The sequence below is a fragment of the Nestor notabilis genome, unplaced genomic scaffold, assembly GCF_000696875.1.
Source record: "Nestor notabilis isolate BGI_N333 unplaced genomic scaffold, ASM69687v1 scaffold3492, whole genome shotgun sequence".
Taxonomy (NCBI): domain Eukaryota; kingdom Metazoa; phylum Chordata; class Aves; order Psittaciformes; family Psittacidae; genus Nestor; species Nestor notabilis.
Window position 1 is genome coordinate 41,298 of NW_009916811.1, and position 19,823 is coordinate 61,120.

Sequence of the window (19,823 nt, forward strand, 5' to 3'; positions counted from 1 at the left end):
CTGAGATGGTAAAGCGTAACAGTCTGCAGATGTCAGACAAGTAGCTCTGAGGAAGGAAGTCAACCTATGTTCTTTTTCTCCCCTTAGCTTTTATTATTCTTATTCAATCTCAACAAAAAGTTAGAACAAGATTTTTAGTTGTAAGAAAAATGAGGCACTGGAGTGTGTTATCCAGAGAGGTTACACAAGTTCACAATCAAAGGATAGGCCTGTGTATGGGGACAAATTGCATGCATCCTTTCTTTGTGCAGGGATAAGCTAGATGACCTCACAAGATTCCTGCTATCATTATACTCTGACATTTCTATTCATTTCTTTATTTTTTTAGATTTCCAAGGTATTGTTAACAATATGGAGGCAAAGAAGTGGACAAGGAAAATTGTACCTCTTGGATTGAGCCCTGTATTTAAACTGTATCACTGAAACATACATATATATATGCATGTGTGTGTATATATTTATATATATGCATATATACATACATGCACATATTTTTATATATATATACATATATATCTCTACATGTTCATTCCGTTGATTCAGGATACATTGCCCAACATTGTCAGCTACAATGTGTAACCCTAAATCAGGTGTACCCAAAATGGCCTTCCTCACTGCAGAAAAATAATCAAGTTTATGCCTGATCAGCACAAGGAGTGAATCACTCAGGGGCACTGATGGAATCAAGTATTCAAGTCCAGTCATGTAAGCCAGTAGCCTGGGCTATGTAAATATCTGCTAGAAAAGTGAGGGAGGGTGAGCCAACCATCCAGATCTCATCTTCCCACCACAATGACAGCACATGACCCAGCTGAAATGGAGAGCAGGGTTTTGGACACCCATGGAAATTAATCACTCCATTAAAAGCTTACACCTGCCATTTCTGTCTAGCATTTCACTTCTGTAAGGGGTGGGTTATCTTTGTCTCTGTCCTCTGTGGCCCTGCTTTCATCCCATGGTACCATGACCCTGCTGGAGCAGTGGTGTAACGGCCTTTGGGGTTAAGGCTGTTGTTTCCCTGCAGAAAGGGGACACAGCAGTGAAAGCCTGTCTTGGTAGCAGTGTTATGGATTGAACTTGGCCAGCTATTCTACTTAAGCTATAAAAATCACTTGAAATATCTTTCATCTTCTGCAGTTCAGCAAGGTACTTCTGTCAAGATTTTTCTGTTTCATCTCAAGATGATGGAGTAGAGTATTATAAAATCTGGTTTCATATTCATCTTTTGTCTTGTTTGCTGTTAATGAAGCTGTGGCCTTTTAACTCCCAGTAATTGGTGTGGTTAACGTTTGGGTAATCAGGAAGGGCCATAGGTGCATGCCAGGAGTCTTACCATGAAAGACAGAGGCAAGAGGAAGCACAATCATCAGACACCTGGCTTGCAAATCACTGCTAAATTGGTAAATAACTTTTTTTACAGCTCTCTCTCTGGACTGCTTTCTGGTTTACTTCATGGTGGTTTATTTTTAATGCTTGTCATTATTCTTCTTTCTGTAGGTTTTTAAAACGAAAATGAGCAGCCAATGACAAAGTTAAACATCATTTTCCAGAGATAAATGCAGATGAGTGGGCTAGCTATATTTGGGGAAACACATTAAATCATAGAATGGCTTGGGTTGGAAGGGACATAAAAGCTCATCCAGTTCCAAACCCCTGCCACGGGCAGGGGACACCTTCCACTAGAGCAGGTTGCTCCAAGCCCCTGTGTCCAACCTGGCCTTGAACACTGCCAGGGATGGGGCAGCCACAGCTTCTCTGGGCACCCTGTGCCAGCACCTCAGCACCCTCACAGGGACAAATTTCATCTTAATGTCTAATCTAAATCTACCCTTTAATAAATCATGAGTTAAGGGCAACAGAAGAAAAGAGAAAGGAGAAACACTCTATGTATGGTCTTCGATATGTGTAAATTGCAGTTTGTGTGTGATGCAGCCAGCAGGTAGTGACCACTGCAGAAACTCATTGTCATATGGGGATTACGCCTGTTGTGTTAATGTTCAGCTTTTTAACTGGTGTCAGTTTGGATCAAACTGTGTTATAACTCCACTGTTTTCAATTGAGCTTCATTTCAAACACTGTGTTTGGTTTTGGGCCCCTCACTTCAAGAAAGACATTGAGGTGCTGGAGCAGGTCCAGAGAAGGGCAAAGAACCTGGTGAAGGGTCTGGAGCACAAGTGTGATGAGGAATGGCTGAGAGACCTGGGGGGGTTTAGTCTGGAGAAGAGAAGGCTCATGAAGACCTTACTGCTCTCTACAATTACCTTACAGGAGGTTGTAGTGAGGTGGGGTTGGTCTCTTCTCCCAAGTAACAAGTGACAGGATGAGAGGAAATGGCCTCAAGTTGTGCCAGGGGAGGTTTAGACTGGATATTAGTTAACCTTTCTTCACCATAAGGGTTGTCAAGCATTGGAACAGGCTGCCCAGGGAAGTGGTAGAGTCTCCATCCCTTGGGGGTATTTAAGAGACATGTACATGGGGAAATTAGGGACATGGTTTAGTGATGGACTTGGCAGTGCTGTGTTGATGGTTGGACTTGATCTTAAAGGTCCTTTCAACCTAAATGATTCTAGGAGTTAGGCAAAAAGACATTTGATACTCCAGAATTATAAAGAGAAGTTATTTTATTTCCCTATGCTATTTAAAGAAGCAACAGCATAGAAGATGTCAATGTGTGATATTCAGTGCATGCCCCTTTGCTTTATTACAGAAGAAAACAAGACAAAACCCTGTTTGAAGGATGACATTTGGGGTACTACATGGCTGTATGTTGTACAAGCTCTTCACACCAGAGATTTGGCAAAGGGCAATATTCTGTCGTATGCTGACACAAGTCTAAATAGAAAATGTGCTTGCTTATTCCTTTATTTAAAAATTGTACTGCAATCCTCTTATAGTAATAGTAATTCCTGCAAATCTTTCCATGTTTGAATAGCTTATGTTTGTGACTGGCACCTTAGCAATCCGAGAAGTTTAAGTGGATAAGTGCATAGACACAACGCAGTTTGCAAACATTAATCCCTGAACAGCTGTGAGCAAGCGATGTGGGAGGATTGCTCTCTTTACCAGGGCAGGAACCATGGTGTTGGAATAGTTGTTTCCTTTCAACAGAAATACTCTCCCTTTTATTCACGGCAGAATCTACCATTGCCTCCAGGGATGTCGTTGATGCACACTGGTGGACACTTCTCCATCATCATATGGTAGCCCCTGGACTAAAGGATTTTGGATTTCCGTAGAAATAACTTCCTGCTTCAACTTTGCCCCATGCCCATTTGGTTTCCAGCCTTGGGTCAGGATGCTGAATGGAAACAGCTATTAATGTAACACAACACTTTCTTCAAAGCGCTGTTTCTGCCACAACTATTCACTGAATTCATTTTCCTCCCAAGAAGCAAGTGTTAAACTCCAGCCCCACAAAATACTGTGGGAGAAGTTCAGCAGGCAGCTGAGATCTGCTTCTGTATTTCTCCTTCTATTCTGCTACTGCATTCAGGCTGAAAGCCTCCAAGGGTTGGTATCTCTGAGTGTCCCAGCTCAGGTCCTCTGCCCTGATCTTCTGTCTCTCCTTGCATAAAATGGCATTTTCACCTGTAAGAGCTTTTCCTCCAGGTCCCCATGGGAAAAATAAGACTGTTTTCATCATCTAACCAGACTGGTACAAGATAGCTCACATCCCTGGAACTTCTATATTCTTCTTTTGTTTACCTTGAAGGCAAAATAAAAGCACCTCCCTTCAAGGAGGAGCTCCTTTTCTGCCTAAAAATCCCTTATATTAGTTAGCAACCAAAACAGCACAATCTGTTTCTGAACTGTTTCCACTGTAGGATCATTAGCAATCACTCATAAATAAGAAAAAAAAAAGAAATTAATATTTTGTCAATTAATGGACATCACTTTAGGAAGTAGAATACAAGGAGAGTGGTCAGGTTATATACCAATCAGATTGCAGTCACCGGAATTACTGCTTCCTCTATGTAAACTCACCCTATGTGGTGTAATATGCACCAAAGTTTGTCTTTGCCCACTCTCCCTTGCAAGGTACAAGTGCTGAAATTTCGGGTGTTTCAGAACACAAGTCATGAGTAGGCCATCTGCTTTCTAGCAATTTATGCCTTTAAAGACTGTGGTACCTGAATCTTTGGTCGTGTGCCCAGGTAAGCTGTAGTGAGTATCAAATAGGGTGTTTGTGCCAGAGAAGAACCCAGAAAGGCCTAAGGCTCTCCTACAGTCACAGACACATATGTGCAGAAGGTGTGTGTTAAAGTCCCTGTCTCAGAGAAGTACTTAATTCTGTGTAGAAACTGGCACACATCAAGAGAGGCCCATACAGAATACTAAATAGCTTTACAGTTAAAACTCATGTAGGTTGGGTGATCAGCTGCATGCTCCGAATCGGGCAAAATCCCCTTTTCCAGCATCGCTAGGGAGCAGCTCTAATTACTAGCTTATTAATTGTTCTGATCAGGTCTGTCCCTTTTCGTAAGTGGAAGTTTCAGGAGGATTTCCAGCAGGAGATGTTCCCCTGCTGGAAATGTAGACATACTTCCAGCCATTTAGTCCCTCAAAACCTTCTGCTTTCCAGGATTTTATTCCTTTACCACTTTTGTCAGTTTGGTTGATTATCACCTGACAGAGCATTTGGAAGCTTATATAAAGAGGCTAAATGAAGAGATAAGTGTGGTCTCCACCAGGCTGTATTCAGAGTCTAGATGTTTCAACACATGAAACAGGCTCTGACTAGTTCATGGGCTTAGGTCAGTTCCTTGTCTGTAGGACAGGAGTCATCTCCTCAGCTACTTAGCCTGTTTTTGCTGAAGGAGGGCCTCTTTATTTTTCACATTAGAGATGCCATCGTGAATAGAGAGGTTCTGCTGTGATCAAGCAAAACACGTAGTTCACTGCAATATTGCCATTTCAAACCTTCCTTAAAGACATTTGAATGTATGAAATATACTCTGGTGTCTCAAGCACTGCATAATAACTTCATTCCCAGAAGAAGCCAAATGTAATTCCCAATGCTCTTTAAGGTCTGGAACTTTGTAGTTGTTCTACCTTTTATGTGCATGTGATTGAAGAAAGAGTCTCCCAGCTCCCCCTTGTGTGGATGCTCTACTCCTGCTAGCTCAAGCAGAAAACAGCTGTGATTTGTGCTGCTTTTGATCAGACATTTCTACAATGCGTTGCTGCTTGAAAGCAGAATAATACTGCCACAAATTTAAATTAACAAAATGTGCCTAGCAGGGATTGGTATCTCCTACTCTTCTGATTAATGTCAGGCTTGTAAAGCTGGTTCTCAGACAAAAAGGGCAGAAAATGCTCAAGTGAGAGATGATAAAACAGAAGCTCTTCATTTTAGTGGACCTTCGTGTTTTAGTTATAATCTCTTAGTGAAGCACCTAGGACCAAATCATAAAATCAAACAGCATCAAGGGAGTTGAATTAGCTTGTATCCGTGTTCACTTTTAATTAGATTTGAAATGGCTATCCCACTGTAGTGCGGCAAGCAACCAAGTCAGTACCTTCCCCTCAAGCCTTATTACTGACAACAACCTTAGCATAGATCTGCATATTCAGCATCTGGGTGGATAGGTGTTATGTATTGGGAAATCCAGGCAGGATTTGAAAAACACAGGGCATCTTTCATACAACTCAATTTTTGCTCTCAAACTGGGGGAGCGGGGGACTTTCTGAAATGTTCGTATTCTGGCAGGAGTTCATTGATGCAGATTTTTTCTAAGAGATATTGTCTTATGATAATATTTGTCTGCTCAACAGTGGAATCAAGGCAGCAGTGGTAGAAAGTACATTATGTGCCACCTGATGTATTTTTATGGGTTTATTTTTCCCTTATGTACATTTCTATTCCTTCAAGATGTGCTCTGAGACTTTTCCAATTTCAGCATTCTGCCTGTCTCATCTAATTCAATTGTAGGCTTTTCTGGGCAAGGACCATATCTGGATCCTGCTTTCAAGTTTCATTACACAACAGTTCTGCAAAGTGATTTTCTAAAAAAAAAGTACCATGATAAGGGAAGGAACTTAACTTATCCACAGGGATTTGACAAGTGAGAAGAGCAGGTCCTGGTCTCCCAGACTTTCAGCAATACCATTCCTACAAGCACTCCTACCTCCCTGTGCTCCACCCCACTGGAAATGACCAGTGCGATAGCAGATTTTGCTTTGAGTTTCTGTTGGATGGGAAGAGGTTGTTTTCTTTATTTCACTTTATCATTTCACATCTGCTTTTCTTTCAGGTGTGAACAGAAAAGTTACCTATTCCCTGGCAGACTCCGCAGATGGCTACTTCTCAGTTGACCAGTCATCAGGAATCATTATTTTGGAGCATCCACTTGATAGAGAGCTTCAGTCTTCCTATAACATCAGTGTAAAGGCCTCAGATCAGAGCATTGTGCTGACCTTGTCCTCGTTTGCCACCGTTACCATTACAGTGTTAGACATTAATGACAACCCCCCTGTGTTTGAAAGAAGGGATTATCTTGTTACAGTACCTGAAGACACCTCACCTGGCACTGAAGTCCTTTCTGTTTTTGCTACAAGCCAAGACATTGGTACTAATGCTGAGATTGCCTATCTCATCAGATCGGGGAATGAGAAAGGGAAGTTCAGGATTAACTCAAAAACAGGTTTGTAAAGTGGTTCTTACTGGTAAAGAAAACGAAAGCATCAAAAAATGTGAATGCTTTGGGGAAAGCTCTTGGGCCAAAACATTTCTAACAACAGACTTAGAGCTTGTCAATGTGAAAGTAGTTGCACAGTTAAAAACCAATTTTAGGTTGGAGGGTGATGTAAATTGCAGTCAGACTCAGCTGCCCCAGCTTGAGTGGAGAATAGTTTTCTCCATTAGCATGTCTGTTGAAGTCAATGTAGACGTGACAACCCATTAGCCAAACTGTGTAACCTTCACCATTATGAACACTTGCAATATTTACCCTCTTACCAGCTGAGAACAACCTCAATTGCCTTGGCCTTAGCAAGCATCAGGCAGTGCTGTCAGGACCTAACATGATTAGCTGGCAGTCCTAACATGTGATTGCTGTTTATGCATCTGCAATAAGTTGCTCCTGATTTGTGTTGTCTAACAGTTGACTTCAGCTCTGGTTTGAGTTTTGGGTTTAATTGGTTATCCATCACAAATTTTAAAAACATACTGCTGCTTCTCATTAAGAAATACTAAGAAAAGCTACTTTATTTGGTGCAAATGGCTCCAGTTCTTCTCCAGTTTCCTTTGAAATTCCTTAGTGGGATATATTCTTTATCCCTATTGAGGTTTTCATCCATCAACAGCAAGCTGTGATCCTTCTGTGCTTCCCCTTATTGTCATAACATTCAGGATGACCAGTACAAATCGGGATTTTGAAAGCTGAAGGTATCACTTGTTTGAGTGCAGCTGTAATAACAGGTAACCTGCAAAATCTCAAAATGATGCATTGTGTCATCTATATTACTGTGTGCAAAAATCTCTCTCCACTCTGCAGAGGCCTTACATGTAAGGGACTTAACATAATTGTGTGTTGTCTGTTATCTTCATAATGTTGATTAGTGCTAACAAAATTTAAACATAAATATGCCTAGACAGCAATACTTAACTTCACATTTAACAGTGAAGCCAAGGAGATAAATCAATAAAAAACCATAATGAAGCTTAATCACATAGAGAGAAAAAAAAAACTATTTATTATTCATTAATGTGTGACAGCTCCATTATTATTAGTTTAGAGGCAGGAGCTCAGTTTCCAGACAGCCGGGTGCTGATGTAGCATGCCTGATCAGGGCTTGAAAAATAATGCCTTTCACACCATTTATCAGTGGGAACTCTCTGCTAGCCACTTGGAAGCTTCTCTTCAGGGCTCCTGCTTCCAGCAAGTCATGCTGAAAGGTAGGATTCATTTGGAGAGAGCCCAGACGAGATTAAGAATGATCCGAGGTGTATAAAATGTGGCTTACCAGGAAAGACTGAAAGAACTGAGGCTATTCCAGCTAGAAAAGAGAAGACATGCTGTTAGTATTCAAGCCTGTAAAAAGTAGCTATGAAGAGGAGCGGAATAAACTGTCCTCCATGCCCATTCGCGAGATGTTATGAATGGGCTTAAATTGCATTTGGATTACTTCAGTTAAATGATAGGAAAAAATTCCTAGCTGTAATGATTACTAAGTACTGAAGTACGTTTCCTAAGAAGGTTAGGAAACCGATGTCATTGGAGGTTTATAGGAACATTAGATACGAGTATGTTCAAGAATGATTAGGTTTAGCTGACCTGTGTTGGGCAGCAGTTGGACTGACTTTTAAGCCCCATACATCCCTGCGCCTGTTGGATCTATATCAGAAAGGATTTGGCTTGCCAAGGTTAAGGATTTGCATTTAAGTCTTTTCTGCCATGCCCAGTACTACCTCCTTCAAGGCATTAGTGATTATCTGTACGCAGCCCACTTCCCTCTTCTTGTTAAGGTTACATGGGAAACAAGTGAAGGGCTTGCAAAAAATCATTTCTATCCTAGAGGGGGTCTGGGTGCATGGAGTGAGTTAAGTTACAGAGAGTCTTACTTCTGATCATGTAGTGAAGGAACCCAAAATTTATAAACCTAGTTGAGTGGGGAAGTCCCTGTTTAATCACATAGATGACAGACAACTAGTTTCTCAAAGGTATTCATACCGTATTCATTTGTATTTAATTCATGAAAAGTACATTACATGGGAGTGAATTTCTGTTGACTTGTCAGGGCTCATTTCCAAAGTCAGCATCCAGTTCTCCCACAACTCTGTGCATGCGCCCAGGTAAATGGGTGGATTTGGCCTGCACTTCTCCATCTGTGATACTCATACAGGGAAAGCTATTTCCGTGAGAAACTACTCATTGATTCACGCCTTGTGAAGGTCCTTCCTGCACAGGCAACCCAAGTGCAATTGGCATCATTCTTTAATCAAACAAACAGCAGTAGAAACGTGACCAAATAATTTTACTGGGTTTGGCAGTGTTACAGTTAGTGTTGTGTGTATGCCATGGTGATAAATAGCATGCTGTACCGTTTACTACAGTCAAATTCCTTAGTCCATTGTTTATCTCTGGCTGTTGACATTCCTTCCCTTGCTTCAAAGGAGTGATTTCCATTTTTGACACTTTGGATTATGAAACGTGTAAGGATTTCTACTTAGTAGTGGAAGCGAAAGATGGAGGTACTCCAGCCCTGAGCGCTGTCACGACTGTGAACGTGAACGTGACAGATGTCAATGACAATGCACCAAAATTCAGCCAGGCTGTCTACAACGCGGTCATCAGTGAGGACGCCGCCATCGGCGAGTCGGTGATAATGGTGAGTGAGGCTGTGGCAGGCACTTAGGCAGGATGAAGGCCTCTGCCACGTAGAATCAACTTGGTTGGAAACGACCTTTAAGATCAGCAAGTCCAACCTTTACTCCAGGACTGCCAAGTTCACCACTAAACCATGTCACTAAGGGCTTACTTAAGAGTTTTTTGAACACTTCCAGGGACGGTGACTCCACCACTGCCTTGGGCAGCCTGTTCCAATGCCTGATTACCCTTTCAAGTGAAGAAATCTTTCCTAATATCCAATCTAAACCTCCCCTGGCACAACTTGAGTCCATTATCTCTTGTCCTATCACTTGGTACTTGGGAGAAGAGTCTTGACCGTTGATAAAATACTACTGCACTGGTTAATAATGGTAACTACTGCATCTTGAGCCACCCTAACTGTTCTCTAGCCGATAGTCTGCATCTGCTACTGCTTTCCAGGCTGCTATCAGTTTTCTCCCAAAATAAAGTAGTAGTACCAACTGTCTCTTTTTAACCCCAACATGCTGTCAAAGAGCAATGGTATATTAAAGGAATTGCATTTCATGAGTCATCTAGAAACAAGTGGATTTTACTGGAAAGGGAAAATTAAACTTTTCAGTGAAATGCATAGTATTTGCATAGTCTGGCATGCAGCGTGCTATACCCAAACTGCACAATACTCTTATCTTGGAACTTCTCGATCCAGAAAGAAAGTGGTAAACAGAATATTAAAGTATAAATATTGTGTATGTTTTAAGTCTGGAATTTTGAAAATCCAAGGGGAGCCTCCTATCATTGGCTTGATGCTTGGCGCTGTAGAGGTGGCAGTTCAGTTATAACTAGTCTGATGGAATATAAAGTCTTATTTTTTTGGGTGTTAAGTAATTAGTATATCATACAGATTACATATTATTTAGTTTTGCTAATTTTCACTCTTCTTTCATTAAAGTTGATAGCAGAAGATCTGGACAGTCCATCCAATGGCCAGATTCATTTTTCCATCGTTAATGGGGATCGAGACAATGAATTTTCAGTTGATCCTGTTCTGGGACTTGTGAAGGTTAAAAAGAAATTGGACAGAGAAAGGGTAAGACATGGAGGACTTCTTAACTTAAATGACTTACAGATGTGTATTGATCTCAGCTCTGCTGCTAGCTTGTTTCGAAGAAGCTTCTTTTATACTCTGCAATGATCAGCCTAAGATGCTCCAACAGGTCTTTCTAATGTTAGAATCATGGAATGGTTCGGGTTGGAAAGGACCTTAAGATTATCTAGTTCCAGGCCCCTGCTATGGGCAGAGATACCTCCTACCAGATCAGGTTGTTCAAGGCCCTGTCCAACCTGGCCTTGAACGCTGCCAGGGATGGGGCATTCACAGCTTCCTTCAGCAGCCTCTTCCAGTGACTCACCACCCTCACAGTAAAGAATTTTTTCCTTATTTCTAACCTAAATCTCCTCTGTTTAACTTTAAACCCATTGCCCCTTGTCCTGTTGCTACAGTCCGTAATGAGAAGTCCCTCTTTGGCATCCTTGTAGGCCCCCTTCAGATACTGGAAGGCTGCTCTGAGGTCTCTACTCAGCTTCTCCTCTCCAGGCTGAACAGCCCCAACTTTCTCAGCCTGTCTTCATACGGGAGGTGCTCCAGTCCTCTTATCATCCTCGTGGCCTCCTCTGGACTTGCTCCAACAGCTCCATGTCCTTTTTATGTTGAGGACACCAGAACCGTACACAATACTCCCAGTGAGGTCTCACGAAAGCAGAGTAGAAGGGCAGGATCACCTCCTTCGACCTGTTAGTCAGCCTAGCGTACGGTTGTTCCACTACTTACCCACCCCAACCCTATCTCAACCCTATTTCCAAGCCAACTGCTTGGCAAACATTCCCATCCTGCACCAACACAGCATCTGAGGCCAGAATGGGGTAAAAAAGCAACCCTGGATTTCTCCCGAGGTGCCATGGGCAGCTGTTGCTGTGTTAATGAGCTGCCTCCTCTCTCCTGCACGTGCAAGCGCACACGTGCAGCAGTGTGTGCAACGGAGTGATTACAACATACTCCAGATTGTGGCACTGAGCACCAAGCTGAGACCTCAGCCATTAATTAGCGCTCTGCAAAACATGTCACTGGGGAGGTGATGTTATGAAGTGGCCAGGCTGTACCAAAAGTGAAGGAGTGCTTCATTAAACAGATTCTGCTGCTTTGTTTGCTCACTGGATTATTCATTCAGGGTGATTTATCACCGTTTTGCTATAGCTAGCAATTAGCAGCTTTGGGGGGAAAAAACCAAACACAGTTGCCTGTGCTACTAGCAGGGCAGGAGAGTGCTGCATGGCTTCAGAAGTCCTGCAACATCTATGCCTCGTGCCTCCAACCAATGCGTCCATTAAACTGGGGAAGCTGATTGCTGTCTTCAGAATATGGCATCAGCTGGAAAAGCTCTCTACTGGAAGCAGGGCTACTGCTTAAAACGGTGGCAAACATCCTTTCTGTGTTATCACAAAGGCAGGATTAAATTCTCAGGGTTTGCTCAGAGAATGACTTTACCACAGACTGACAAGGACAGGGAAGTAACAATGGCTGTGCATGTTATAAAATTGCTCCGATATACTCCTCTTAAATGGCGCAGGCTTAATTTCTTAATATGATTTTGTTTAGTTTCTGAAGTGCACTCATGTACAACTGCATTCAGACACACATTCAATGTTTAACCCTACCAGCATGTGCATGTTTAATGCCAACTCTGTTAAATCTGCATTTTCCAAAGTTTCCCTCCTTTAAAACAAAATATTGCCTTTTGCTTTGCTTCCTTGGCACGTTTCCTAGACACAGGTGTTTCTGACCCCTTCAGGGAAAATGATACATGATGCTCCATCTGCTGTAGTTCCCCAAAGGCAATGCTGACTCCCAGGTTTCAGCAGTTTAAGGAAACTCATTTCCAGAGCTGTAATCACATAGAAACCGTGACTTTTTGCCATCTACCTTTCTGGGATACACTGAAATAAAAGCAAACACACACAAAATTGGGGAAAGATCCCACAAAACTGTCAGTCTTAGCTAGCAGTAGAAATTACTGCTCCAAGGTGGGGGGGAGGAAGAATATTGTCCGCCTCAGCACCTTGACTTCCCATAGTTCAGGATTCTTCCTCTCTGCAGTATCACTGTGCCACCACCAAATCACAGCATTTGTCCTCCTTACAATTCCCCCCAAAAACCTGTTTCCTTTTTCTTTAGGTTGGTCCCACATCCCAGAAGAACCCCCTTGTTTTGTACACTTGGCCTTCTACCCAAATGGCTTTTATTTTGCAAATGGCTTTGGATTTCCTCCCACCCTGAGAAAGTCCCTTTAGCATTACACTGTTCCCTTCTGCTGGGGTGTGCTTTTTCCCCTTGCCAGCCCTGCATGGAGAGGCTGGAGCGGGGTGTTTTATCTGGCACACATTTTGCCCTTTGCTCACTCCTCCAGAGAAGGATTCACGAGCAGACATGTCAGCAGCAATCCCTGGCGAATGGGAGCAATATACAGTAAGAAGCAGTTGTGAGACCTAAGGAGGCCAACATAAAGATGCAGTTCATAAAATCAAATTGTCATCCATAAGCTGTACATAGACAGAGCTTTTGCAAATTGTTGCATATGCTCACGCCTCACGCACAGGCACATATGTGTGTGGAGGGCCCAAGGGTGATGCACTGAGCTGCCCACACCATGCTGAGTAGTTTATGTCTGTTGCAAACAAGTAGGCTCAAAAAACCCTTATCTTCTACTGAATGGTTTTTAACAGCCTGTTGCTACAGTCACTGTTGCCCTTACTAGTCCCAAATGTTTTCCAGTGTGTGTTTAAGCCAACTGCCTGTGAACTTTTCTTGGTTCTCCGTCACGGTGTTAGAAACACTGTGTGTCAAACTGAGGTTGGCTCTAAGAAGCAATTTATATAATATCCTGGAAACCAACCACAAGATAAATAGAATCAGGTCACATATCCCAGCTGACACATAGGAGAGGTGAAAATGTTAGCTACAGTAGTAATGGCTGAGTTTGGATATTACCCGTCGTTTATTTTTTGTCTGCCCCTTTGTTTCAGGAGTGCATCATCTGATACAGTCATTCTAATACGATAAAGCTGTTCTGTTTATTGATAGCCTTATAAAACAAAATTTGGGACACCATAGCAATAAGCAGGATAATGTTATGCTAAGGGCAGGGAAGGTAATGAGGCCAAACAGCTTTACTTAGAATGTCATAGGTGGTGCACTGGATGCAAAGAACATGAGTTAAAATTTAGGACTGCTTTCACAATGATTTAGTGTTTTCACCTTTTTGCAGATATCTGGTTATTCATTAGTTATCCAGGCAAGAGACAGCGGCACCCCTCCTTTGTCTTCATCTGTGACGGTCAATGTGGACATTTCCGATGTGAACGATAATGGCCCTGTATTTACTCCAGCTAATTATACTGCTGTAATTCAAGTAAGTTTATCCTGCACATAAGAAACTTCTCTGACTTTCAAAATGCAAAAGCATTTGGTTTCAGTTAAATCCTTTTGATGATTTATTTACAAAAGATGTATCGAGTGATCTTATCTAAAGGAAAGTATAAACACATCTTTCCTAAGTCTTTGGTAAGTTTCTGTCTGCTGAGGCTTCTTAACTGTCATACATTTTACCATTCATCCTTGTTGTGCCAGGTACTCTGGCCTCAGAAAGTCTGAACTGGAGTGAGTTTGCACTTTCTACACATTGCTTCAGGGTGTGAGACTAAATGGTTAGTCAGTCCTGATCAGACACAGTATCAGGCAGAGCTCATCATTCCCTGAAGATGTGGGTACCTCCATCTCTGCTACCGGTCCATGTGGCACAAGAGGTGTCAAATAAACACTGCATGTGAAATGTCATATTGAGCAGAGAGCATTTAGTTGAATATTCTTGGTAGCAAAACGTGTTATTTTATGGTTGTGATATATGTATCATTTTAATCCTTTTCTTTATACGTTGTGTACATGTGTAAAGGAAAATAAACCAGTGGGCACAAGCATTTTGCAGCTGGTAGTGACAGACAAAGACTCTTTTCACAATGGCCCCCCTTTTACCTTCACCATCCTCACTGGCAATGAAGAGGAGGAGTTTACGCTGGACCCTCACGGCGTCTTAAGATCTGCAGTCATCTTCAAGCACATGGTGGCAACTGAATATGTGCTCTGCGTGCAGGTACGGCTTGATTATGGCATCTACACCGAGACAAAAACACTCGTAGTTCATCTGTACACTGCTTGTGCGGGTTGGTTTTAATTGACTGTATTCTATGAGTAAATACCATGCATTCCAGTTTACAAGAGCACAGTATGGTATATTTCCTTTGATGTCCTTAAACCTAATTTCATATAAATATAAATAGTCAGCCAGCCACCTTTCCAATTTCCTCCACATGAAATGGATTTCCTGAGCAGCAGCCATTATGATTTAAGATTTTCATCTTTTTTTTCTGTAGCTAAGTGAGGAAAATAAGCAAAAATGCATTACATACATATAAATACACCACAGAACAAGTGACAGCAAAATATTGTTCTAGGAAGGAAAACCACTTCTGCTTTTAAGTCATAAATTTAATCATAATTTTTTGGATGCCTACCAAGAATTCATGAAATCACATTTCCAAGGTCAACTTAGCTTTTAAAGAATGTGAAAATAAGATATGCACTAGAAGTCCAGCTCAAACTTACCTTTAGAGTCATTGTTGAGGAACTTGGTTGGTAACCAGGGTAATTTTGATTACAGAAAATTGTAAATCCACAAGTAATTTGTCCACATTTCTCAGACCTGCCAGAGAAAATGTACTAGGATTCAGTAAATATGCAAGTCTAGGGAATGAACAACATCTCTTTATTGAAATGGGACATGGTCCTAAAAGCCAAGTCTGAAATGCAGGCTTCCTCCATGTGCTTTGCTGGGTTTGGTTTCCGTAAACACAGCCCGTCTGCTCCTTTGCATTAACAGTATTTAACACAGCAACATCCTCAGATCGTTACAATTCAAAAAGTATAAGCTCTGATATTAATCAACAGTTCAAATCAAAGTGAGTTTTACAAGTTTGCCATTTAAAATCCTGAAATCTATTTTTTGAGCCTTGAAGGAAAATAAAAAAACCTCTCACCTTTCATTCTTATCGTGCCTTCATCATAAAATACCATTCTTTCAGGGTAACTTAGTAACCAAAGTAGAATCAAAATTGGGCATGAGAATTAAATTTCAGCAGCATCCTTTAGCTATATAGATCTAAGCATGTCATATACATTAAATATTAAACAGACCACGATGTTTGAGATGCACCATGTTCAGAAAACCATGCTGTTGGGTTCTGAAGGCCTAATTCCTCCCGGCATTATTTGTAGTTTCCTGTTGTGAATAGACCATAGAAATGTTTCTTTCAGTTCGTATGTGCCAGAGTGCTTTCTCCTTCTCACTACCAGGTTCCTGCTCTGTCCTAGGTTTATTAAAAAGTAATCTTAAAATTGAAAGTGGAATGGGAAGTAGTTTCTGTGCATGTACATGTGTATGTGTGTTCACATATACATAAGATCTTTTGTAAAGTACTTCAGCCAGCCCCTTTAGGAGTAAAGAAGAATGATTTTTAGAGTGTATTAGAGTTACTAATCCTTTCCTAGTAATGTCCATAGCACTGACGCCATCCTGCTTTCCTTTTTTCATTCAGCTTGTAAATTTTCGTCCCCATGTCCAAATACAAAGATCTTTGAATGTGTGCTGCATCTCGGCCCAGTGGTAGTTCAGTCTTCTGTTCTTCTCTGGAGCAAATAAATCTGTGGAGCAGTATATCTTAATAGTGACTACAAGGAAGCATTTTCCTTAGTGCAGGAAAGGATACTGATTCAAGTTTGCACACCTTTCTGTCAAGATGGCCTTGCATTTTTCTGTCATGCTTGCTTTTTTATTCTCTATAAAAAAGTTCAGATGAGGCTATCATACGTGCTCTGGGTCATACAGTCATCTGTCCAAGAGCAGTGCTGCTCTCATATTTTATCATTAGTAACAGCACAAGCCCCCTATTTCATTTTTGGAGGGTGATAAATTTTATTTATTTCAAGCATGTTTCTTGATTGCTTCAGGTGAAGTAGCACAGAGAGCTGTAGAAATACTCTGAACTCACTCACATCCACACAAACTAGACAGGGGCTGAAGCACTTTGGAGCACACCAAGCAATGCACAAACTGATGCCAGTATTTCACTGGGCTTCAGCCTCTTTTCCAGTGTAGAAGTGAGCCCAAACTCCATTTGGTGCAGAATATACCACATTGTTGGTATATTCTCTATTGTGAAGACGACAGGTGATAGCTGTGGGATCCTGGGAACATTTCAGTTTAAGTAATGAGACATTCTGCTGACACATTTCTCTCTGCAATCCACTTAGATGAGATATCTGTGCTTCCCTAAAGAATTTGGAAGTTCCACTGCTAGAAATGGCTGAGACATTTCTTTACATATGTATTTTTCAAATGCATTTGGGAAGTTCTTTTGAGTGGTCTTCAGAATTACTGATGCTGTGAAGATATATGTAGCAAAAAGTTATGGTTGCTGGCTGTGTTATATGTGTGGTTTATTTTTTGTCTGCTTGTTTTGTGGTTTTTTCCTCAATTACATTAGGCAAAGGATTCTGGAAAGCCTCAGCAGGTTTCCCACACCTACGTTCAGGTGAGGGTTATTGAAGAGAGCATTCACAAACCAACTGCCATTCCACTGGAGATTTTCATTGTCACCATGGAGGATGATTTTCCTGGGGGAGTCATTGGGAAAATTCATGCCACAGATCAGGATGTGTATGATGTCCTCACGTACACGCTAAAATCAGAGCAGAAAAGTTTGTTCAAGGTCAACACCCATGACGGGAAGATCATTGCCCTTGGAGGGCTCGATAATGGCAAGTATGTCCTGAATGTCTCTGTCAGCGATGGCCGGTTCCAGGTCCCCATCGATGTTGTGGTCCATGTTGAGCAACTGCTACAAGAAATGCTGCAGAACACAGTCACCATCCGTTTTGATAACGTTTCCCCAGAAGACTTTGTGGGCCTTCACATGCACGGGTTCAGGCGTACCTTGCGAAATGCAGTGCTCTCCCAGAAACAAGACAGCCTACACATCATCAGCATTCAGCCAGTGGCAGGCAGCAATCAGCTTGACATGCTGTTTGCAGTGCAGATGCACAGCGGTGGTTTCTATAAGCCTGCCTATTTGATTCAGAAGCTTACCAATGCAAGGAGACACTTGGAAAATGTGATTCGTATTTCTGCTATCTTGGAGAAGAATTGCTCTGGACTGGATTGTCAGGAGCAACACTGTGAGCAAAGTCTGTCTATTGATTCGCATTCCCTGATGGCCTATAGCACGGCACGAATTAGTTTTGTGTGCCCCCGCTTTTACAGGAATGTGCGCTGCATGTGCAATGGTGAGTACTGCTCCCTCTCCCCTCCCATCTTTGCACATTATGTGATAGGATCGGTTTTATTCCTCTGATGCAGATTAGAAGGGGCATTTCAATTCAGTCCGTTAAAGCATGACTGGCTGATGTATTGGGGGAATTGATTTCTCAGGCTCAGGAAGAATTGTTCGCATTTACTGATGTAAATGGAAGTTGATGAACTTTGGCCTTTTACAACAAAGACCTCCTTCCTAAAGGCTTCGTAATCAAAGACATCAACCAACTTCCAGGGGAGGGGAAGGAAAGGGAGAGAAAGGGAAAGGAGAGGAAGGGATATGGTTTCCCACCCAGTTGGTGCCACCACTGGAATAAACCTTGGAGTGTGACCATAGCAGAACACTCCTAGCAATACACCTGCAGTATCCAAGGAAAAGGACCCCTCACCTGAGCAGTGCAGGTGGAAAGGCCTGACCATTAATGCTACAGTAGGTGACAGGGTGAGCTTCAGGCTGCTCCTCATTTTGGCAGAGATTTCACATGGGCATGTATGACAAATAGATTCAAGAGCCAGTCTTCCTTATGATTCCACACTTGGAGTTTAAAACCTCAGGCAGTTACAATAATAGTTCTGTTTCTTTTGTTTGCCAGGCTATTTGCTCCTCATTCCACTTCATTTAAGAGCAGAGAAAAAAGCTGCTGTAAAATCAATACATCTAAGTCTCCCTCATCTTAAGTGCACATGCACACATAAGCACACACAAGCACACACAGAGCAGCACAAGAATGCCACAGCCGCGTCCCTCAGTAACCAACCTTTGTTTCTGCAGCAGTCAGCAGGACTTGGTGTCTTACCAATGCTGCCATAGAAGTTCAATTCTATAGAAGTTTCAGTTTTCTGTGTCCAAGGTATTTTTATGTACATTCAAGAACAGACTGGTCCACTTTTAAGTAATAGCATTGTAAGTTTCAAACAGATGTAAGTATTATAGCAATAGCTGACATTTTGTTACACCTGAAAGGCTCTGAAGTAAAGGATTTTCACAAGTTAAGCTTGGAGACAATGCTGCACTATCTTTCAGATGAGTTTGGGGGTCAGTGCAGGAGCATTGTCTGCAAAACACTTTCATATTCCCCAAGTCATAGCTTTGTCTCATTTTTGTACCAAGAAATCACAAATCTTCATCTCCATGGGGATAGCCCTCACTGTCAGAAATGGGTTTGCTGGCAGCCAAAATTTTCACTGTTTATAATTTCATTTCCCTACTTATTGGAGTCAGTAATGATGTATTATTCCCTTCAGATACTAATAGTTATATTAACTCAAAAAAAGGACTTCACAATGCAGAACAGTTCTGATCCAGCAGCTCTCTCCCTTTCCCTCCATGCACAGCAAGTTTGCACTGGGAGCACAACAGTTCAGCTGGGACAGTGATTTCCAAATTTGCCTACCATGTACCAGCCAATCCTCAAAACACATGGCAGGCTGCCGGAAAGGCAGTGTAGTTCTGCAGACTGCCTGTGTTCCCTGGCTTCTGGACTATTTATTATGGCCTTGAAGATTGCTGTATGGGAACAGTTGCAACAGGCAGCTTGTCCTGGTCCAGCTGGAAAGGTTCCCATAGCTCCCATTCGAGCCACGATATGCTGATTTCCCATGGGTGATCCACAAGACTCAGGGTGGGGTTGTGCATCTTTTGTCCATCATCAAGCCTGTAACAAAAACGTGTCCAGAGGTGCTGATTTGTATAGCTACTGAAGAGGTGAAAGCCTTGATGCCTGTTACAGAGCTAAGAGATCTTGGTGGGAAGTAAAATACCCCCATGTTTTGCCTATCTCCACATTAATTAATGCTTCAGCCTCTTCTACCGTTTTTAATTAAAGGAGCCACAAGAAATGTCTTGGTATTTAGGTAAGTACACAGTTACACACTGTTTTATCACATAGGAGGTAAAGCAGACTTCTGAGGGTATATTAATTAGATTATGTATGTATAGTTTTGCTTTCATGAAGGCTAAAGACTAGGCCCACTAAAAGTTAGAAAAATGCAAATCTTCTTTGGTCACTAGTTCTTGCAGATAAATTCAGCACAT

At 41.9% G+C, this 19,823-nt stretch overlaps 1 protein-coding gene across 1 annotated transcript in view; it reads left to right on the forward strand.

The window, feature by feature from the left end:
- Positions 1-19,823, forward strand: part of LOC104413689 (protocadherin Fat 3-like) — a gene marked incomplete at both ends in the record, with an annotated part of 85,214 nt that overhangs the window by 36,886 nt on the left and 28,505 nt on the right. Inside the window, 6 exon segments of the mRNA XM_010024754.1 lie at positions 6,255-6,644; positions 9,116-9,330; positions 10,261-10,398; positions 13,631-13,774; positions 14,315-14,512; positions 16,962-17,760. Coding sequence (XP_010023056.1) covers positions 6,255-6,644; positions 9,116-9,330; positions 10,261-10,398; positions 13,631-13,774; positions 14,315-14,512; positions 16,962-17,760 — 1,884 coding nt within the window.